A 22,417-nucleotide genomic window follows, 5' to 3' on the forward strand; every position below is an offset into this window, starting at 1 on the left:
GGTGCCTGCACTAGGGTCCCAGGCCCCACCCCAAGCTACCCTGGGGACTCACAGGGAGGCCTCTTAGGTGACTCTCCCCAGCCAGGAAGCCTCCTCTTCTTCATTTCCCTCTTCTGCCCCCCAGGCCCCCCTCCTTCAACAGAAGCTGCTGAGGGTCCCCATCTCCTCGCCCAGAAGTGGGGTGGTCCCCTAGGGCTGCTGCACTGGGCACAGCTGGGTCTCGCCCTTCCTTTCCCCCACAGCTGCCGGCCCCTTCTGCGGGGCTCCAACTCCAGGGCGCCCCCCACCTTGTCGGGACTGGCACGGAGGGCCGGATGGGCCGTGCTCCATTCAAGGGCCCCCAGCGCAGGAGACGCCTGGGTCCTGGTGACGGGCTCATGGGCCTGCAGGAACGGGGACCTCTTGCTCGTGTGCGCAACGTGGCCAGGGGCCCTGTCCTCGGTCTGCTCTCCCTTCCTCCTCTCCTGACCGCCTCCACATGGAACATTCTCTCTTCCCCCAAATGATGTCTCCTGTGTCACCTCTTCACATGTGTTTCTCGGCCCCAAGCATTTCAGCTGGAGGATTTGACTCCTCTCTGTTGGGGCTGAGAAGGGGAAAGACGGGCAGAATGCAGGAGGCAGGCGAGGAGGGAGCTTCTGCTAACAGCCTTGTGGGGAGAAGAGAGGCAAAGTTGGGTGGGGCCCTGGAGGCCAGGGGCCGGGGCACAGAGCTGAGGCCTAGAGGGGCCAGGCCAGGCCAGAGCACTCACTTGGAATTACCCTGTGTTCGGGAAGGGGCTCATGGGGGAGACAAGACATTTTCCTGGGTCTAGGTCAATCAGTGTGTGACCGAAATCCCCTGCTTGGGGAGGGTGGCTGAACGAGGGGTCACTACAAAACTCCGCCGAGCTGCACACTTTCCTGGGCTGTGTGGGCTACACTTCAACTCGGCATGAAAAATAGAAACCCCTCTGACAATCTGGGGCTGAGACTTCATTCACTGTCTAACTGACTCAGCAGCTAGAATGGGACAAGAATTTCCTTCTGCCACCCTGATGCTGCCAGTCAGGGCCACACTTTGAGAACCGCTGGCCTCCAGTTAGCGAGACGGAGTGAAGCCAGGTTGCAGTTGAGACGTATTTCTAGGGAAACGTTTCCAGTCAATTGCCCAAAGAGGTCTCAGTCCAGAGGGACACGAAATCTCCAAGACTCTAATAATGTGCTGTGATTTCTTTTCCATTCTAAACATTCACTTTCATACCGGAGTTTTTAAAGATTTATTTATTTTAGAGAGAGAGAGCGAGTGAGGGAGCACACACTGGAGCTGGGAGGAGGGGAGGGAGAGAGAATCTGAAGCCAGATCCCAGCTAAGTGCAGAGCCCAGTGCAGGGCTCGATTTCACGACCCTGAGATCGTGACCTGGGCCGAAATCAAGAGTCAGAGCTTAACTGACTGAGCCACTCAGGTGCCCCCATACCTAATTTTTTATTCACTTTTTTGGGGTTTTTTTTTTTTCTGTTTTCCTATCAAGGACCCCCCCCCCCAAGCTGTAGAAGCTTTAGGCCCCACGTGACCAGGCCTGTGCCTGCTCATAGGACAGCCAGCAAGACTTGCTGACAACAGGCCAGAGACAGGGTTGGAAGGAGCAGTGTCCTGAAGGCAAGGGAGGAATCCAGAGAGGGTGCTGGACAGCTGGGGGCAGAGCCTACGATGACACGAGCATCCAGCATCTCCTCTCCAGCGCGGCCCTTCCTGCACTGTCCGCTAATAGGAGCCCCAGTACGTCCTGGGGGCTGCGTGGTGACTCTGAGACCTCCTACAAACCAGCCTCCCCACCTTGCCCCAAAGGGCACCTTCTCTGTTTCAGCTTCTGGAATGGGCTAGCAGCAGAGCTGGGAAGTTGAGGGGCCATCTCTGAGCGGCAGGTCCGGAGATGCCGTCCTGACTCCCCACTCCCGTACCCCCCAGACTCCTCTGAAGAGAGCTGGGGCTGATTGGGAGGAGGCCCTTCTTGCCCCCCACCCCCAGCATCCCCCGGAGTGGCCCGGAAGGCCAATGGGCAGTGGCAATGCCGGCTCTCAGCTACTGACAGGCCTCAGCCCAGCCACTCTCTCCCCTGTCCCAGGGATCTCCCTCCTGCCGCCCAAATTCACACCCAAAGCAAGCAGCAGCCACCAGCCAGGCTGGCTCCACACTGGTCTTTATTCACGCCTCTCCGCCCCCATGGGACCCGGGGCTGGGGGATCTCTTAAGGGGGCTGCAGAGGGACCCCAACATGAAAGGAGCATCTGAGGCACGGGGCTCCCTGAGAACACAGGAGAGGAGGCAGGGCCCGGGGAAGGCAGCCAGGACCCCAGAGGCCCACAGGCTCACTGAGCCAGTGCTGGCTGGAAATTGAGACTGTGGTGTCGGCCCTTGTGGGCAGACCTGGCCCCAAGGCCTGGGGGAAGGTGGGCCCGGGGTGTCCTGCTGGGAATGAAGCCTCCCTTTTCTGGGAGCAGGGCCATGAGCAGAAGGCATGAGATTCAGGCTGAGACAAGGCCTACGGGGGAGAGTCTCCAGTCTCCCCCTGCAACATCCCCCAAGAGCCCCCTGGCCCTATACTGGGGCTCGGGGAATACTGCAAGTGTTTGAGAACGCAACCTTCAGCTGCAGCTCAGACATCCTGGTTGGGCTGCCAGGAAGGGGTGCCACGGTTCCAGTGGGGAGCAGGGAGAAGCTTCTCGCAGAGGGAAATGGTTGGAGAGACCCCAAGATCAGGCTGTGGTCAGGGGAGCGGGCTGGCGCTGGCTCTCCAGGAGCGGGGCAGGGCAACACTCCGTGTGACCTGAGTTTGGGGGAGGCTCTGCAGTGCTCATACCCTTCCCGGGGTAGCAGAGGGCAGTGACAGGACAGAACTAGGCACCCATCCCAAGGCTGCCCCAACAACCAGCCCGCTGACACCCTTGGGGCCCTGGTCCCAGCGAGTGCAACGGAGGCCCAGAGGAGGGATGTGCTTTGCTCCACGATACCCAAAAAGTTACCTTCACCTTTGTAATCTGGCCGTCAGGGTCAGGGCAGGTCTGAGGGGCGAGCCAGGTGGCAGGTGACATGCCCAGTCCCCTCATCGCTGCTGCCGCACCCACCAGGCCTACTTAGCGTGGCTACCAGGAGCCACCCCAGGAAGACAGCCGCCCTGAGCCGTGAAGGAGAGGGCCCAACTCCAGGCAGGCGCGCGAGAAGCCAGGGCCCAGCCCTCGGCCTGGACACACTGCCTCAAACTATACCCGACCCCGAAGAGATCCAAACCAAAGAGAAACTTGATCCAAACAATCGAGTCTTACGATGAGGCACGCTGCACATGCGTGCGCACACACACACACATGCACACACACACACATACACCCCCGTCCATGTGCACAGTGCGCGCCCCTGCCAACGTTCTCAGTGACCAGCTACACACACAGCGGACACACACGTATGCGCGCGCACGCACGCACGCACATCCCCCGCTCAGACACCCTCTACGGCCCGCCAGAGCACCGGCGGCCGGCGCCAGGGACTCAGTGTCGGCTGCTGATGTGGAGGGTGTAGAAGGCCCAGGGCTCAGGGACGTAGATGACACCCGGGTACTTCTTCCTGAGGACAGGGTCATTCCACAGCCAGGCGACCCACAGCGCCACAAGCAGGAGGGTGAGGGCGAAGGAGTAGAAGAGGAAGAGGCCGTTGCTGTCCAGGAAGAGGCGCTTGCGCTTCTGGTGCAGGACGAGGGCCAGCATGGCGAAGAAGGTGAAGATGAAGAGGATGAAGATCTGGCCCTCGGTGACCAGGTACCTGCAGAGGCCAGTGGGCGGGGCAAGTTGGGTGCTGTCCCCCGCCTGGCATCCCTCCTCGTACCCACATTCCAGGCTGCCGCCGGTCCGTCAGAGCAGCTCATCTAATGGGAGGCGCAGGGAACCATACTGCTCTTTGCGTATTGCCTTGGCTTGTGTAGTTGCTATTTTAAAAAATGTTGAGTTTATTACCAACATCTAAACAACAGATTAGTAGAAAATGTGGATTTCTGGTTTCTTTGGTCACATTAGGCCTCTATTCCCACACGACAACTGATTAGAGGAGAAAGCAGCTCTCCTCTCTAGAAAGAGCACAGTTCTACTGTTTGCCACAGTCCCCACCATTCCCTATTGCCTTACTTGATGCCTACTTGATGCCCTTCCGTTACCAGCTTGGTTCCTATAGGCATGTGAGTTTGGGAATGCCACTGCAACTCATAGGGGTCGTCATTACTGTCTCTTTGAAGGCTGGGACAGCCTCAGATCTCCCAGGGTTCTCTGCAGCTCCTACGGCAGTATCTAGCACACGGCCAGGAATCAAGTAACATTTGTGGGAGGGCTTCTGAGAGGTTGTCTGGTCCACTCCCCTGCCTCTAGACAGAAACGCAATGCTGACCTATTCCACTCACAGAATGACAGCTCTGCAACTCAGTGGCTGTGGGACCTTGGGGAATCTACATGACATCCTGGAGCTTCTGTGTTCTTAGAAAGGGGACATAATGGGCCCTGTGTCTCGAGAGGTAAGAGACTGCCAAGAGCTGTGTTCATCTGTTACTTGGAAAAGCACGTTGCTCAACAAACGTTGAGCTCCTACTGTGGCCGTCTCTGTACCAACACGCTGTGCGTGAGAACGGGGCGGAAGCCCTCCACATGTCGAACCACTTTCCTTCTTGCTGTGATTGCCACTCATTCTTTTTCATCCTGTCCTCAGGGGGCATACAGATTGGCCCTGGTCAGCCCTCTCCACCGGGCCGGGGACGGACCCGGGGGCGGATCCTAGGGAGCTGGCCCTAGGAAAGAAGGCCCTTTTCATTCTGAGGCAAGCTTCCCATCAGAGAAGGGTCCAGTCCTTCCTATGACACCCACCAATGCTCAGGGGGAGGCTGTCAGAAGTGACAGAGGAGAGCTGGGTGCCTGGCTGAGGCCTGAGTCCTCTGAAATGGGAAGAGAGCTCTGGAAGGCACAAAGAAAGCAGGCAAGAAACTTGCCCTTTATCTGTCCTTGTCACCTTCATAGCACCTTATAGTTTATAAAGACTCTTTCCCTCCTTCTAGATCCTTGTTATCTCCTGAGAGGGAGACAAGCAGGGACTGTCCCAACTTCACGAAGGAGGACACTGAGGCCCACAGGACCCTATGGGCTCGATATCACAGGTGGATTCTTTTGGCTCCACGGTGGCACTGGCGTTCTGGGAGATAGGGCAGAGGAGCATGGGAATGGAGAGGCGGGCACTCAGGCCTGGCTTCCCGGTAACAGAGAGGCATGGTCACCGTCCCCTAACCAGACAGAGGAGGAAGCAGGAGCCCAGAGCAGGACTGTGGTCAAGAGCACATTTTTACCGTCTGGCTCACTTAGTGCCCCGGCCCCTCCCCCAGGTCGGAGGTCCACTCACCAATAGTACAGGCCACTGGGCATGACCAGGAGCAGGGCCACCCCTGGCATCGAACTCGCGGCTTTGGTGGCAGTGAAACAACCACTGAAGTACACGAAGAGGAGGAGGAAGAAGGGGACGTACCTGCAGCAGCGAGGCCGGGGCCTCAGAGGTCTGCCCGGCCGCTCGTCACCCTCCACCCAGCCTTCTTCCCCCCCGCCTTGTGCTGCTCCCCTGCACCTTCCCATGCAGGTCGCTTCATGGTTTACGAAGCCCCCGGTTTAGGCCAGGGCACCCGTCCCTGCCAGACTTGCCCTGCGCTGGGGGGCCGGGCGGGGAGGCAGGAAGATGAGGCCTGCTCCCTGGCGCGTGCAAATCAGAGGCCCGCAGGCCATGCGGACCCTCCCACGTGGCCCTGGCCACCTCACTCCATGTGGGGGTGTGTGTAGGGGGTGCCTGTCTCATGCGGACACCCCACACACCAGCAGCCCCCGCCCCTCACACCCGGAACAGGCGTACCCAGCAGGGCCGAGGAGGGCGAGCCTCCAGGTCCAGGTAAAAAAAAAAAGAGAACGAGAGAGAACCATACCTGCTGGGGTCCTCCAAGGGGCTGTGAAGCCCCCTCACCCACACCCACCCCACAGCCTCACCCTTCCCCACACACAGCGTCTCACCCAGAAGTACCAGCCTCTCCCACACCCCCTTCTCTCAGCTACCCTGTCTCCTGGCCCGCCCTCCTCTCCCTCACGGGGGCCCCCATTCACTCCCAGCACCCCCCTTCCCAAACTTCCCTGGGAAGAGGCTCTGGGCAAAGGCTGGTCCAGGGCCCCTGGACTCGCAGCCAAGAGGACCAACTTTGCCTGTTCTAAATGGATCCTGGAAACACGACTGTGGGCCTGGTGTGACAGGAGCCAGGCACCTCACGCAGGGGTGAGGCCACCGGGTGCAGGGCTTGCTGGCTGCCCCCCTCACTGGCCCCAGCTCCTCCTGTAAGGTGGCGGGGGGTGGGGGGGCAGGACAGACAGCTCCCCGCAGCTGGGGCCCCGGCTCTCCCCCGCGGCTGCGCACAGCTGGGAGGTTTCCGCCGCCTTTGGGGTGAAGGGGGCCCTCCCGGGAGTTCAAGGAGCGGGGCAGACAGCCCCTCCCCCCATCAGGTCCAGCGGGCCCTCCTCGGCTTCCTCCCGACCTCCACTCCCGAAGACAACGTCCTGACACGGTGGGGTCCCCCCTCGGTGCCCACCCGCACCCCACCGCGGCGAGAGGGCGGGACTTGGCCCGCGCCGCGCCCCTCCCCCCAGGCTCCTGCGGGGCCGGGGAGGGACAGCCGCTCGCTGCCCTCTAGTGGCCGCCGCGGGCACTGCCGCGCTGGGACGGAGAGGGCCCCCGCGCCCCACACCCAGAGGCTCCAGTGTCCGCCGGCCGGACCCAGGGTCCCTGGGGACACAGCCCGGCTGGCGCTGCCTTCCCGACACTCACCACATGGAGTGGCCCAGGTACTCGTCGTAGTAGTAGAGCAGCTCAAAGGAGTCGATCTGAGGACGGAGGCCGTGGCAGGTGAGCGCTGCAGGCGCGTGCGGGGAGGGTGTGGGGGCCCACGCAGCCCACCCCTCCCCAGGCCTGGGCCTCCCCCCAGCAGCCCTCATTCCCCAGCCTCGGTCTTGCCTTCTAGTGCAGGGGACCCTCGTGGGAGCTGATCAAAGTACCACCTCCTTCACGTGCCGTGAGCATCCGGGCTCGGCGGGTACCGTGCCCTCACCAGCAGCGCGCCTGGAGCGGGTCAGGCGCAGTGACGGGTGCGGGTGACCTCTTTGGGCTCCAGGACAGACTGTGCCCACAGGGCTTACGTGCAGGGCGGGGGCTCACCAGCGTCTCGGGCTTGAGGTTCTTGATGATGGGATTGTCGCGGACAGACAGGTGGTGCTGGTAGCCACTGAAGAGCAAGCGGTGGTTCACCGAGTCGCCCACCAGGTGGATGCTGGCGCCCATGACCAAGGTGATGACGCTGACGTAGATCACGGCGCGCGGCAGGGTGCGAGGGGACCGCTCGACGAGCTGCCGTCAGAGGGATGCCTGCCAGCATGACTCAGCCTCCGCCGCAACAGAGGACACCCCCCGCCCCTCCCCCATGCCTGGGGTCGGATGGATGCCACCAGCTGAAAAGTCACGCAGAAATTGCGGGGTCCCTTTAGCAGGCTAAGCCAGCCTCCAGAGTCTCAGAGGAACCCCGTGAAGCCGGCATGAGCTGGGAAACAGCAGCCCCTTTTCTCAGGGAAGAGGCCAGACTCAGAGGGACTAGCCGATTGCCCAAGGTCCCACACTAACCCTGTGCTGGTAGTGACAGCCAGGCCTTCGACACAGGCATCCAGGCTCCAGGCCTGGCCCTCTCCCTACCCTCTGCTGTGCCTCTGTGTGGCTGGGCTGGCTCGGCAGCAGGACCCTCTGATTTCGGAGCCACTGGTCCATGGTCAACACAAAGAAAATGTCACGGAAGTGGGGGTGGGGGGTGGGTAGGATGCTTCGGAAACGAAACTATTTAACTTAAGGATCCTCTGAATTCTAATATTATACCCTTCTTACTTTTGGAGATTGGAAACACCTTTCTAGAAACAAAATGACGGGGATGGTAGATGGTGATAGTTGTTTCAAGAGCCCTTATTTGGATGTGCAAAGCCGGCAGCCCCAGCTAGCTCTGTGCTCCCAGTGACACCTCCAAGTCCCTTATCTCCAGGCCAGAGTAGAGATCCCCTCTGTTGCTGCCACCTGGACCCTACCTGCCTTCCCAACTGGTCCCTGACTTCTCCCCAGACAACCAACCCACTCACTCCTGCCTTGGCCTCCCCAAATGTACTGTGGTTTCACAAGCATGACCCTGTCTTCAGGTCCTTTTGCCTGACCACCTCTCCCACGTCATCCCTTGGCACACGAGGCTGAAGCCCAAATCAAACACCCCTCCTTGGGAAGGGCTTCTTCGTCCCTCCTGGCCAGGCCTTTGATGTGTCCCTCCCCCCAGGCTCAGACAGGGTAGGCCTGCTTGCACCTGCTTCCATGACTCCCAGGGCTCGGCACCAGCTTCCTGCTGGAGAAGGAAGGAATGAGCGTGAGAAGGGAGGGCAGGGAGCCCGGGACTGTACCTTGAGCAGGAGGAAGGGCGTGATGACGTTGTAGGCCATGTGGAAGTAGTCCCCCACGCTGGGCTTGTTGAGTGGAAACCATTCAAGAGGGAACACCAGCTGGGGAGCAAAGGGAGGAATGGTGTTCACCCAGGCAGAGCCCCACAAGGCCCTTGGGGAGTCAGCCCCCCTCCTCCACACACATTTAACTCTTTCTGTGATCTCTGGGGATCCTCTTGGCAGCCCTGGGGTACCCAGACAGAGAAACTGGGTGCCAAAGAAGGTAAATGGTCCTGTCCATTTATTACTGTATTACTGTCCATTTATTAGTGTATTACTCTCCCAACAAGCCCACTTCGGTTGCTGGGCAGTAGATACAAGTAGATGCAAATCCAGGGCTGGACTCTGTGCCCCGCCCCCAGTGGGTACTAAATAAAAGTCCCTGGGTACTGCTCTGGGAGTTGGAGCCTGCTTTGGGACTTCGTGGTGACCCCTGCCAAGTCCTTCTCCTCTCTGGGGCTTGGTTTCCCCATCTGCAACACAAGAGATGTGACCCACGTGGTCTACTTGGGCCCTTAGTGGTCTGACACTTCAGGTAAAGAGATCTCCTGACCACTAGGCCCCATGCTCTAGGCACTGAGCGGATGGGCTGCAGATAGACTGCTTCCAAATCAGGTCAGAAGTATACATTAGGAAACAAAGGAGACAATAAGTGAGTTCTACCAAGTGGCTTCAGTTCTCTTTCTCACCCTCCCTGAGATGGGAGGCAGGCCAAGGGTAGTTCCTCTGTCTGGCAAGCCCTCTCTTACTGGTCTACCCCAGCGAGTCCTGGCCTTGTCGGGGTCGATGTGAAAACCCCTGCGCAGTCAAAACATGTTACGACCCCCCCAAACTGTACTTCCAGCATCTGCTGATTGAGGACACAGGCAATGACCGCAAATTTCAATCAAAATTGTACATGTTTATCTCTTTTAATTCAGAAATGCCACATTGGTTAAAACTAACCTGCACATATAAAACTCCCAGGATACAGGACTCTGTTCCTCTCTTTCTCTCTTACTCGGTGTGTATCTCTGTATCTTCATCTATATCGAGATATGTATGTTGGATATATATGCCGTATCTTCTTCATCCACTCATTTATTGAGGGAGTTAGAGTTGCTTCCATAATTTGGCTATTGTAAATAATGCTGCAATGAACATAGCTGGGCATACATCTTTTCGAATTGGTGTTTTCATTTTCTTTGGGGAAATACCCAGTAATGGAATTACTGGACTGTATGGTATTTGTATTTTTAACTTTTTTTAGAAAACTCCATACTGTTTTCCACAGTGGCTGCACCAATTTACATTTCCACCCACAGCACAGGAGGGTTCCCTTCTCACCGCATCCTCGCCCATCCATTACTCAGCCATAAAAAGAATCTTCCTATTTGCAACAATGTGGATGGACCTAGAGGATATTATGCTAAGAGGAATCTAGAGGGTATTATGCTAAGTGAAATAAGTCAGAGAAAGATAAATGCCATATGATTTCACTTACATGTGGAATTTAAAAAAAAACAAATGCACAAACAAACACAGAAATAGAATCATAAATACAGAGAACAAATTGGTGAGGGAAGGAAGTTGGGGGATGGGCAAAATAGGTGAAGGGAATTTAGGAGATACAAACTTCTAGTTATCAAATAAATAAGTCATAGGGCTGAAAAGTGCAGCATGAGCAATACAGTCAATAATACTGTCACGATGTGGTATGGTGCCTGCACTTAGTGTGGCGACCACAGCATAATGTACAGAACTGTCAAATCACTAGGTCGTACACCTGAAATTAATATAACACTGTATGTCAGCTATACTTAAATTTCTTTAAAAAAGATACATACGATGGCTGAAATACTCTTTGCGATAGCAAAATACCAGAAACAGGCTGACTTGTCAACTAACTCGGACGAGCTGAATACATTACAGCACATCTTTACTACAGCAGGTGGAGTAGCCGTTCTCAGAAATGACACTTTACAGGTACTGACATGGAAAGACAGCCATCGTATATTCGAAGGTGAAGCAAGCACGTTGTAGGATAAGGCAGAAAGTAAGATCGCACTTCAGTTAGAAAAGGAAAAAGAATGTATACTATGCTTGTAGGAGCAGAGAAAGGAGTGGGTGGCTGTGCCCCAAACCGTCAGGGGCGGGACTGGAAAGGAGAATCTAACGCTTCTGCATACGCCCGGGCATTAGTTGACTTGTTACAACTACTATACAACTTGTATAACTTGCACGGGTTTGGTTTTCATTATTACGGATTCGGGGATGTCGTGCCTACGTTTCAAAAGCTCCAGTGTATATATGAGCTTTTCAAGTGTATTACTCTCCCAACAAGCCCACTTCGGTTGCTGGGCAGGGTGGGGAAGTGATTCGCCCTGCGGGAGACCAACATGGCCATCTGTGGCTGAGTTCTAAGAAGAGAGGGCAGAGGACAGCCCTGAGCCTGCTCCAGACCTCACTTCCCCCTCTCCATAGCATCAGTGGGATGGGCATCTCCTTTGGACCCCAATATGTGGGACCTTCATGCTGGAAGGGGGCTTGGAGCAGCCAGGCCAACCAGCCTTCTTACAGATGAGAGAACCAAAGCCCAGCACACAGTGACTTGCCTAAAGTCACCCACAAAGCCGACCGGGTACCCTGACTCCTGGCTCAGTCTCTTTCCTTTCTCCTGCACTTAAACAACATATAAGCCTTACAGAGAGTCTGCAGAAAGGAGAAACAGCATCCACCCCAAATCTGCCCCGACAGTGTCGCCAGAATAGCTTTTTTTTGGCTAAAGATTGATTGATTTATTTGAGAGAGAGAGAGAGACAGCACGCAAGAATGAGCTGGGGGAGGGAGAGAATCCCCAGCAGGCTCTGTGCTGAGTGTAGCGCCTGATGCGGGGCTCGATCCCACGACCCTGAGATCCTGTCCTGAGCCAAAATCAAGAGTCAGCTGCCCAACCGACTGAGCCACCCAGGTGCCCCAGAATAGCTTTTCTTAATCCCCTTCGAGTCTCTGACCCACGTGTACAAGGTGTTGAGACCGTCAGTGACTTGCGATCAGGCAGTTTGCCCGCCCCCCGCCGCACCTCTTCTCTCCTTACACGACCCAGGCTGCTCGATCCCTGTTTAATGGCCAGACAACGTTTTCTATGCCGGATACAGACAACTGGTTTACCCAGTCCCTACCGCTGGACCCTGAAGTCACGTCCAAGGTAAGCAACACTGCAAGGAACACCTTTGGGTAGAGAGGCTGTTGTCTTCTCGCTGGTAACATCTTCAGCGCAGATTCTTGGGCGGGGTCTTACTGGGTCAGGGGGGATGAACGTATTAGGGTTCTGGAGATATACATGACAGGAAGGGGGTGGGCTCTGGGGCCAGAGTGCCTGCACGCGGATGCTGGCTCTTCCACTTGCTGCGTGGGTGACCCTGAGCCAGGGACTTGCCCTCTCTATCCTGAGTCTTCCCATCTATCAAGTCGAGATTAGTAAGAGTGTTGAGGTGAGGATTCAGTAAGTCTAAACACATAAAGGGTTTAGAACAGAGTGAGCGCTCAATGCATGTTAACCACTATTTCTACTTTCCCATTACTATTTTTATTATTATTGTTGTTCCTTCAATAAAAGTACATTGAGGGAAGCCTGGGTGCCTCAGTCGGTTGAGTGTCTGACCCTTGGTTTCAGCTCAGATCATGATCTCAGACCTCATGATCTCAGATCGGCCCCCGCGTCAGGCTCTGCACTCAGCGTCGAGTCTGCTTAAGATTCTCTCTCTCCCTCCGCCCCTCCCCCCACTCATGCGCACGCACTCTCTCTCTCTCTCTAAAATAAATAAATCTTAAAAACAAATAAATCAATAAAAAGGCATCGAGCACTTAGGCCAGGCACTGCTCTAGGTGCCTAGTTGTCACCTTCACAAACTGCTTTCCGAACGGGCTTTGCTAATTTGCATTATCACTAGCACAAGCGAGGTGTCCGTTCCAGTACTGGATACACTCAGTTATCACACGCACACACAAATCAACAACTTGGTACATGGTGGAAACTTCACTTGATCTGTTCACATTCTGTTACCTAGTTATCTGTCCGTGTATGTCCTTATTACAAGCCAGGGGCTTGGGCACTCTTCCGGTACTAATCTCCGTGGAGGCCACCACTGTCCACTGATACACAGAGTACCCTGGAGCGAAGGGGACGCTGTCACAAGATAGCACTAACACTTACTGAGGCGCAGAGTCATATAATATGCAAAATCAGCCTAGACTCTTTACCTCCAGAAAAATAATATATCAAGGCAGCGGGGTGCTCTGCTTTCTTTCCCACACCCCGTCGTATGGCTTGGTGATTTGGTTAAACCGGGTGTGCGATGGTGGGGTGCGGGAGGGGCACAGTATCCCCGTTCAGGGCCACCAGTTCCCCCCTGAGAGTCAGGGCACAATATGACTATGCAGGCCCCCAGGACCCCCACTTGTTGGCACGGTCACAGAGCTAAAGGACATGGAAGCGTCCAGGCCTGTTCTCGCAGTTTACTGTAGGGAAAGTGACTTCCTGAGGTCACTCGGCTAATTCAAGTCACACCGCGTCCTCGCTGCTGGTAGGCGCTCTGTCCACGGCTTCACACTCACCATGGCAATGGGACGGCCAAAGTCCAGAACCCAGTTCTGCAGGGTGAAGTAGAACCAGAGGTCCAGGTGGAAGGGAGCTGTGCCAGCAGCCGCTTCATCAGCCTGGACGGTGCTGTGCCTGGGAAGGAACCAGGTAACAGGGGTCAGCTCTTCTCTCCTCCCAGGAGAATCTTGCCCCTGAGATGAGCCATAGAGAGGTATGGGGATTCGAGGGCAGGAGGATTAATTTCTAGGAAGACTTTTGCTGGCAATACTGGCTCTGTGGCCAAGGGCAACGTGTCCTGGGAATGGATTCCGGCTGCCCCGACATTAGCTTCGCTTCTCTGTGATTCAGGAAGTTGCCAAACCGGCATACTAACCATTAATGGGGCAAAGGATGCGACGTGGCTGGAAAATGCGAATCATGATGATGGATGGCAGCAGCGAGCCTTTACTGAACGCTTCCTATAGTCTGGGCACATCATAGCTGCTTCATGCATTATCTAATTTAACTCTTTCAATCCTCGCAGAAATCCTCTGAGGTTGGGATATTACCCATTTTACAAGTGGAAAAACTGAGGCCCAAGATGTTACATAACCTGCCCAAAGTTACACAGCCAAATACTTGAACCCACATGATGAGGCTCCAGACCTTCCATTTCTAACCTCTCCGCCATCATCAGGTCTACAGTGATTGGGCCACCAGATGGGCATGTGACCTGAGCTGGACCAATCACAGCCCTCTAGTGATATCTGCCTTACAGACCGCAGCCTCGGATCAACAGGCCCTTTCCCTCGGTTCCTGAACTAGGAGGAAGTAAGAACAGGGCTGTCGTGCCACTCTTCTCACTAACCCACAGGGCAAACAAGCCAGCAGGGAGCGAGCTGACGCAAGAGACGTGACAAGAAGTGGAACACTATGTGACAACATGACTTTGGATGCCTGTCCCTCCTGCAAAGCAGTTAGCCATCTGCTTCTCACAGATGAGCTGAAGGTCGAGGTTTAGTGCATGTGCCACTTCCTCCAGGAAGGCTTCCCTGATGAAGCTTTTCCCAAAGCCCCACCAGCCCCACTACGGGGGTGCTTCATCTCTAACTCCCAGTCTAGCCATGACATCATGGGCCTGGAGTTTTGCTTTTATCTAGCCCCTCAAGAAAATGAGTGACTTTTAAGGTTCTCTCAACTCACTCACCTCCTCATTAGAGTCCAAATCCTCTTTACAATGACCCTGGCACTACTTGCATGCCTCTAGTGACAAGCAGCCTGCTATGCTAAGATGACTGAGGTGTGAATTTTTTCACGCTGTTTATGCCAAGAACAGGGGCTGTGTGAATGGTCCACGTTACCCCGAGTTCTCAGCTCCGTTCCTGGTTTATGCTTAGCGATTACTGGCTGATTTAAAACCATCTCAATCACCAGGGGCGACATGAAGCTTTTCCTCTTCTCAGTGATACTATTGCTTTTGTAACTTTCTGGGATCCCTTTCAGCCAATCTAAGAAGGGCCCACATCGGGCTGGTAAAGCAGCCCAGAGGCAGAGGGGCAAGCTCCTGGGCAGGGGTTCTCATCATCCTCTGGTGGCAGGCGAGATAGGTGGGGTGGGCCTTTCTTGGGTCCACTAAGCCTTCCTGTCCCTTCTACTTGGTGCCCTCCCCTTGCCCCCCACTTCCTGAGTGCTGAGTGTGTCCCGTGCTAGAAGCTTCACCTGTACCAGCTCACTGAATGCTCGTAGCAATACCAGGCTGTTCTCCTCTTGTGTGACAAATGGGGACACTGAGGCTTACAGGGCTTAAGTGCTTAGCCAAGATCACCTGCGGAGTAAGGCGCAGATAACTACTCCTTTTGTCAGCCTATTTCCCACTCTGTGCTTCTTCTAGTGAGAGATGACGTTTCCTTGGCCGCAGGGAGGGCCAGTGACCTAAGCCAGCCCAGTGGGACTTTTCCAACTAGAGTTGGTGGAAAGAGTACCTTCCTTACTGGCGCTGGGGTGCTAAGGATGCAAGTCCAGGGCTGCCTGTGGTCAAGGTGCCAGCCTCAAAGGACAGCCCGGCGAGAAGGAAGCAACCATGCCGAGAAGACCAGGGAAAAGGAAGAGGAAAAGCCTTGAGAGTTCTGGGCAGCCCCAAGGTAACGGTTTGGCCACATGAGCCAACGCATTCCTTTTTGCTAAGGACGCTGTAGTTCATACTGGCTTTATGTCAGTTGCAACCCAGGAGTCCTGAACAGCACACATTCAAACCTGTGTCTATATGAACTCAAGAATTGTGCTCTAAATAGTTTCCTCTTCTGCTTCTATTATAATAAACTATGTGCCATATGAAGAGATCAAGACAGAGAAGGCTCAGCAAGGCCTGGGGCAATACGTGAAGCCTGCACGAAGCAAGAGAGCCGGAAAGCATGGCAGAGAGGCAGCAGGAGAGTGGGATCGGAAGGCCTGGGGTGGAAGTGAGGAAGGCACTCCCTGGAGCTGAATGCCCGGGCTAATCAGTAGAGAGGAAGAGAAATGAGGGGCTGGCTGGGCTTCCGAAGGGGCAGATACTCAGAAACTCACTGTGAGGATTGCTCTGAGATGGGTCTAAGATGAGGGACTGGCTTAGAGGGCCCACCGGCCTTTCCCCTTAGTGACTACCATTCAAAGCTCTCAAAAAGCAGAGGCCTGAAGAACTTGGTGGGAGAAAAAGGATAACAACCCTCAGGGTTTTATTCTGGAAACCTCTAAACTGGGCAAGGAGTAGGACGTTTGGTACAGAGGAGAATGGTATTTATAAAAGCCTGGGGAAGCACTCGGGTAGGGGTCTCTGGAAGCTGTGGGTACCTAGCGTATACTAGGGGCTCAGTAATTATTTCCTCCTCTACCCAAGGGGGCATCTCAATTAATGGGGATCCCTGTCAGTAGTCCAGCTTTGCTTAGCAGGGCAGGGGGGAAAAATGGCAGAAACAGGGCACTCGACTTGGAAGTCAAGACTGGTTAGCATCTGACTGGTTTTCTTCTGTTGGGACTGTGACCACAGGAGGCAGATTATGGAGGGTGAAGGCATCCTCTCCCCTAGTCCTTGTCCTGGGAATGAGCAACCTCAAGCCTGTCCCAAGTTCCTGACTCCACAGACCACACACTGAGCCCCCAGCCTGTGCCATCTCTAGATCTCAGTCATCAGAAACTGCAACTAAGATCACCAGTGAATGGCGGGTAACCCCAGACAAGGATGGCCTTTTCTTTCCTCCACAGTTTTACAAGTCTACCATATGGGCACTGACACCATGACAGCTGGGGAACACATAACATACAGCTGGAATATTCAAAGCAGTCAGCACCTGCAGGACTGCCTGGCAGAAAAGGAAGGACTCAGCCATGGTGGAGTCAAGCAGGGACCCATAAATGGGAACGATAGATGGATTAATTTTGGTTCTATATAAAGAATGGTAACATACCTGACATGATGGGAAGTTTGACCCAAAAAATGAGAAAATGAAGGCAAATAGTAAGAGGGAAAAAGAAAGGCAATTAGAAACCCCAGGAAAAACAAAAGCAATATAAAAGAGCATATGGTACTGTTAAACATTCCTTGGCTTTGTAGGGAATGTTTACATGGCTTAACTAATAAAAACATTGTATACTGATTTTCAAAGTTTAGAATCCATGCACACACAAAACATGGAAGACAACTATGCCGAAAAACGGCAGGTAAATACCGTTAACTTTGAGAACATCAAACTATGGAGGACAGGAGTTGGGGGAAAGGGTAGGAAAGCCAAACATTAGGGCGGGGGACTATTATTCTCCTTTGAAAAAGGAATCAAGAGATACTGCCTATAGTTGCCCAAAAAGGAAATAATGGTGTATGCGTGTTCCCTCAGGCTACAAAGGTAACAAAGAGAAAAACTAAGAATAGTTTAAAAACCGAGAAGAGATGAAAAGAACCATCTTGTGAAGATGAGGGAGCTGTAAGTGACCCAAATCATAACAAGAAGCCAGGAAATACTGTCTTAGAAGCTGCGAATGATAAATCAAGGGGCGCCTGGGTGGCTCAGTCAGTTAAGTGTCTGCCTTCGCCTCACGTCATGATCCGGGGTCCTGGGATCGAGCCCCACATCGGGCTCCCTGCTCAGCAAGGAGGCTGCTTCTCCCTCTCCCACTGCCACTCCTTCTGCTCATGCTCTCTCTCTCTGTCAAATAAATAAATAATAAAATCTTAAAAAAAAAAAAAAGAAAAAAGATAAATCAAGAAATGGCAGTTGAGCATAGCTTTTAAGAATATGGACTTTGGAGACCACCTGGGTTCACAATCCAGCCTTGCCACCAACCAGATCTTGAGTTGCTTAACCTTTCTTAGGCCTTAATGTTCTCATCTATAAAATGCGTGATAACAGTAGATCCTATCTCAAGAGTTGTGGCTGAATTATTACGTGCCAAACTTTCGAGTGGGCTCTGGTCCATGCACAGTGGTTGTCTCCGGTGCCAAGAAAAGGTGGAACAGAGAACCACTGCTTTTTCCTCTAAGCGCCTCTGTGCTATTTAATGATAGGCATATATTACTTTGATAGCAATACAAAAACTATCACAGGGCAGGCAGAAGCTGGAATGGGTTACCTCGAAAGACAGTGAACGTTGTGTCATTAGAGACGTGCGAGCAAAGCATGGATGCAGCAGAGGAAATCCAAGCATCTTAGGAAATGGACAGGTTGGTTCTGTCTACTGTCTTAGGCAACAACGATACTGCAAATGGTCCTAGAGGTGCCCTACCAGGGTGGCAGGGATATGCCGGAAGTGAGTCAGTCCTCGCGCCATCCCCAGGGAGCACCGTGGCTGGCAGTGAAGAGGGACATTGCTCCTCAGCAGCCCAAGCGGAACAGTACAGAAGCCCTGGGTTTAGACCCTGGTTCTTGCCAGCAAATGATGCAACCTCTCTGGGCCTCATATACAAACTGTTTTTGTACATATACAAAATATGTGTATGTTTCCACATACACAAAATAGAAAAAGACCAAGTAAGATACTGCACACGGAAGCCCCACACGTGAGATGAAGTGGTGATCCTATCTGATACCCACGGATTGTTCTAATTGGGCTGCCACCGTTCAGTGCCGTCAAAGACCCCCAGCTTGAAGGGGAGCCAGAACAGAGACGACCCTCGGTAGCAGGAGAAAGAGCTACCCTCAGTCAAGTCTCTCAGACTTCTCCCCTCATCCCAAATCGTCGCACCACAGACTTCCTAAAATTGACTCTGAGCACACCAGTGCTCAAAAACCTTCCATGGCTCCCCTGTGCTACATTTTTAACCTGCCATTTAGGGCAGGAACTGGGGTGAGGAAAGTGAGGCACACACGGCCCAAAATTTAAGTAGGCACAGGGTTGCCTGAGTGAGCGTCTCCTTAAATTCCCTTAAAATCTGCCGTCTAGGCTTTCACTCTAGTCCCAGCCCAGCGGTCAGGAAAGGCTCTTCCCAGTCAGTCCGTGTCCTCTTGGCGCTGTACACCAGAAAACTCCAGCACCACTGACCGACCACTTGCCTCTCCCCAAGCTTTCAAGTACCTCCTCCCCCGACTGGAACAGCCTTTCCTCCCTGAGTCACCTACTGAATACTCTGAGACTGAGCTCAAGTGCCACTTCCTCCACGAAGCTCTCCAAGATGACCTCTTAGCCCCTCCCGGCTTCACTTTACCCACCCCTTTAGCGCCCATCACAGCACTGGGCACACCAAAGATGCTTAATGAATGCCTGCTCAACGCAAGGTATGTTTCTGGCCTGAACAACAGGACGAAGGCAGAATGGAGGGAAAGACGAAAAGGTTCCGCGCTTCCTCTTCTGCCTCTCATGGTCTCAACTATATAAACCAGTAACTTCTTCACCTTAGTGAGAGAAGGGAGCGGCAAACGAGTGAGAAAAGTCCTTCCTCGTTCTTTCTCGGAAGGGGAGCTTCCGCTCTCGGCTGTCTCCTGAAAGTCCAATTCTCACATTCTTGGGATAAGGAGTGAGCCTCCCGAGTATCACCAGAATCCAAGTCCTATTCCGCTTGGAGAGACCCCGAGAACTTGAAGGTGGCGCCCGGGGCGTGCGGGTGCGTTGGGGGCAGAGTGTGCGCCGGGGTCCTGGGGCCCGCCGCCCCCACCCCGAGTTTCTTGGATCCCTAGATTGGTCTCCCCAGAGGCGCGACTGTCCTCGAGCCGGCCTGGGGGGCGGGGGCTGCTGAGCCTGCCTGGGCCCGGGGCGCCCCCAGGGAGAGAAAGGGCGGTGGAGACGGGGTCCAGGCGCCAGGGCGCAGCGAGGGCAGCGCAGGGGAGACCGACTCCCGCGGCAGCCCCCGGCCCCTCCCGGGCTCCTCCAGCGGGGCCCCCGCCGCCCGCCCCGCGTCACGTGGGGGCCGCGGCCTCGCTCCCGCCAGCGCCCACCTGGCCTGCAGGAAGGAGGCGCCGGGCTGCGCGCCCGCGCCGCCCGCCGCTCCCGGATGCTGCCGCCTCCGCGTCGCTGCCTCCATGGCTGCTCTGCCGGCGACCGGCCCCTCGGCCCCGCTTTCCAAGTTGGGGAAGCACTCTGCGGGCCCGGGGGCGGCGGCGGCAAGAGCGGACAACCAGCGCGGGGCGGGGCGGGCGAGAGAGCGCTCAGCCCCTAGGCGCGGGGCGGGGCGGGGCGGGGCGGGGCCCGGGGCGGGGCCCGGGGGCGGGGCCCGGGGGCGGGGCTGGCGCGGGCGGGGAGGAAGGGGAGGGACGCGGGGAGGGACGGACCGAGCCGGGGAGGCGGGGCGTGCCCGGCCGCGGGATGGACGATGGTGGCGTCCCCGGCGGGGAACCGGGCCGGGCCTGCGCGCGCAGCGCGTGTGGCCCGGTGGGGGCTGGGCGTTGCTGGGGTTGCCGGCGACGTCCGGGCGGGAAGCTGGGCCTAGGCTGGCTGAGGCCCGGATACTGGAGTGGGTGGGGTAGGGACCTGGGGAAAGACGCCCCTGATCCAGGTGCTCCCCTGGGGAGGAGGCAAGGCTGGATTTCCTTTGTCCTTGGGGACGGGGACGGGGGTGGGGGGTGGGGGGGAGTTATGTCCTCCCACACGGCGCCACGCGCTTTCCTTTTTCAGATGGAAGATGTCCCTTCCTGAAATGTCACCTCTGTGGCCCTTGACGCTAGGAATTAAATAATGGGCAGGATCAGAGGGTAGGACAGAGAGGAGCAGCGAATTCTTTCCAAGTTGGGGTGCGTGGAGTGGGTTGATGCAGATTCCAATTCTGGATTTGTCATTCTCTTGGACTTTGTGGCTTTGCAAAGGTCACTTTTCTCTCTCCCTCCCAAACATGTACTAACTCCCCGCTGTGAGCAGTGCACTGTGCGGGCAGGCATGGACAAATCCAGCTATAGTATGGCCTATGTTTGGTGGCGGGAAGGGGGCATTGATAAAGGGTGTGGTGGGAAAAGTACTGAGTGTTGTGTGAGCGGAGACTTGGAGGGGGTGGGGTCAGACCGGGCTTCTGGAGGATGGACATCCCAGTGGTGACTTTGGACATCCAAGCTGACGATGAAGTCTGAGCGGGAGTGGAGGGAACTCAGTGAGTGGGGAAGAGTATTCCAGGCAGAGGGAACAGCCAGCCAGGAGGCTCAGCATCCAGAGAGAAGCTGGTGTTTGGAGGAAAGGGAAGTTCAGGGACAGCAGCAGAGTGCAGGAAGGAGGAGCAACAGGAGGTGGCCTGGGGAAGGGTGCAGATGAAGAGAGCCTTTATCCCGGAGCAACGGGAAGCAGTTCAACAGTTTGGGGGTGGGGAAGTGGCACCATCATATTTGCATTTTAGCCAGGTGGGGGGGGGGGCAGATGAGAAGAGGCAGGACCAGAGACCACCAAGTGGGGCACGTGATGTGCATTTGTTCTAGTGACGGTCCTGCCCTGCTCGCAGCCACCGCGGGAAGGAGAGAGTTGATGACCTCAGTTGTATGGAGGGTTCCATGGCGGTGCCTCAGGTGTCAGGGGTGAGAGAAGAGTCCAGGCTCCAGCCAGGTTCTGCAGCTGGGTGGATGGTGGAGGCGCCCTCTGGGAAGCGGGTTAGAGCAAGTTTAGGGTAAATGAGAATTCTTCCTTGGACATATGCTTGAGGTGGGTCAGGAAGGGTGCTGGGCCCGTGGATCTGAAGCTTAGGCCAGCCAGACCCGGGAGCAGGGCAGACTGACTTGTGAATCAGGGGAATATAGACGATAATCTGAACCTAAGAGGCTGCTTGGGAGATGGTGTCCCTGTGAGAAGAAAGAATAAGGGGCAAAACCCGAGAACAATCAGCAAGCAGACTGCCTGGGTTTCAATCCTGGTTCTGTTCCTAGCTAGCTATGACACTTGGGTAAATTGCTCAACCCCTCCCAGCCTCAGCTTACTCAACTGCGACAAGGAGAAGCCTGCTGTATTATATCTACGGCATTGGGGCTGTGATGATGACATGATTCATGCAGATGGAGCGCTTGGCACAAAGCCTGGCCCTGGTGGGTTGGTTCTTTACTGTAGTCTGACCCTGAAGCTGACAGGTTTGAGCCTATTTCCGTTCTGTTTTCTCTCCTGTCCTTTCTTTTGGGAGACTTTTATTGAGTTTTATTCCTTCTCATTTTGATCAGAGCCCATGTCCTATCTTGGCCGTGACTGGGGCCTGCCTTGGGGTCATTTTCCATCGGCCCCGCCCTGGGCTCCAGCAGCCCACAGGCCGCACCCCCCGGGGCCCAGCCCAGCCCCACTAAAGGGCATGTTGGCTTTCTAGCTTTTTTCCTCTCATTTGCTCCCACGTCCCTATTTTGCAGCAGAGAAAGCCAGTATCCTGAGCTGAAGTAACATCCCCAAGGTCAGCCAACAACGCTCAGACTGGATTCCTGGTTTGATTTTGGAGAATGTGATCTTCCTCTAAGATTGCTCTCTGTATATGCCAGAGAAGAAGGACTGAGGCTTCCGGCTCTGACCGCGATCTCTTATTCTCTGCAGGCTTTGCAAGCCTGCTGGGTTTCAAAGGAAGGGGCATGAAGGGCCTATGATGTAATATCAATTTAATAACACCCAGCGTTGGGCTTCCAGCCATTGGAGGATGAGGCTGTGTGGAGGCAGCTTCTCTGGCCCATTTAATCCTCCAGTCCCGTAAATACCAACAAATCTACCTCCCATCTGGACCCGGCAGCTGCCCCCTGAGAGGAGGGGAGCCCAGGCTGGCCGTGGGGCCTGGCCTTCCAGAATGAACATGATAAAGACCACTGCCCCCCACCCCCAGCCTGGTGGGGTTATCAGTCCCTCTCTTTCCTGTCCCATCAGGACGCTTTAAGAACCTCATCTCCGTGTGCTCTCAA

At 55.2% G+C, this 22,417-nt stretch overlaps 1 protein-coding gene across 1 annotated transcript; it reads right to left on the reverse strand.

Moving 5' to 3' along the window:
* Positions 1-246: 246 nt before the first annotated feature.
* On the reverse strand, positions 247-19,715 carry CLN6 (CLN6 transmembrane ER protein). The gene is made up of 7 exons (XM_026478389.4): positions 19,517-19,715; positions 13,151-13,268; positions 8,516-8,614; positions 7,248-7,436; positions 6,861-6,916; positions 5,406-5,528; positions 247-3,794 (listed from the first exon to the last, which is right to left on the reverse strand). Exons 1-7 carry the CDS (start codon positions 19,600-19,602, stop codon positions 3,524-3,526), a joined length of 942 nt encoding a protein of 313 aa, XP_026334174.1. The 5' UTR covers positions 19,603-19,715; the 3' UTR covers positions 247-3,523.
* Between the last annotated feature and the right edge of the window lie 2,702 nt (positions 19,716-22,417).

This window comes from Ursus arctos, unplaced genomic scaffold (genome assembly GCF_023065955.2).
Source record: "Ursus arctos isolate Adak ecotype North America unplaced genomic scaffold, UrsArc2.0 scaffold_28, whole genome shotgun sequence".
NCBI lineage: Eukaryota > Metazoa > Chordata > Mammalia > Carnivora > Ursidae > Ursus > Ursus arctos.

Bases quoted from the DNA above. Each gene is read 5' to 3' on its own strand.
- CLN6 (XM_026478389.4), bottom strand. From the start codon at position 19,602: ATGGAGGCAGCGACGCGGAGGCGGCAGCATCCGGGAGCGGCGGGCGGC. The intron at 7,437-8,515 runs GTACAGTCCCGG...CTCTGACGGCAG, and splicing joins CGCCCTTCCTCCTGCTCAAG to CTCGTCGAGCGGTCCCCTCG. The intron at 6,917-7,247 runs GTGAGCCCCCGC...CTCCGTCCTCAG, and splicing joins ACCTCAAGCCCGAGACGCTG to ATCGACTCCTTTGAGCTGCT.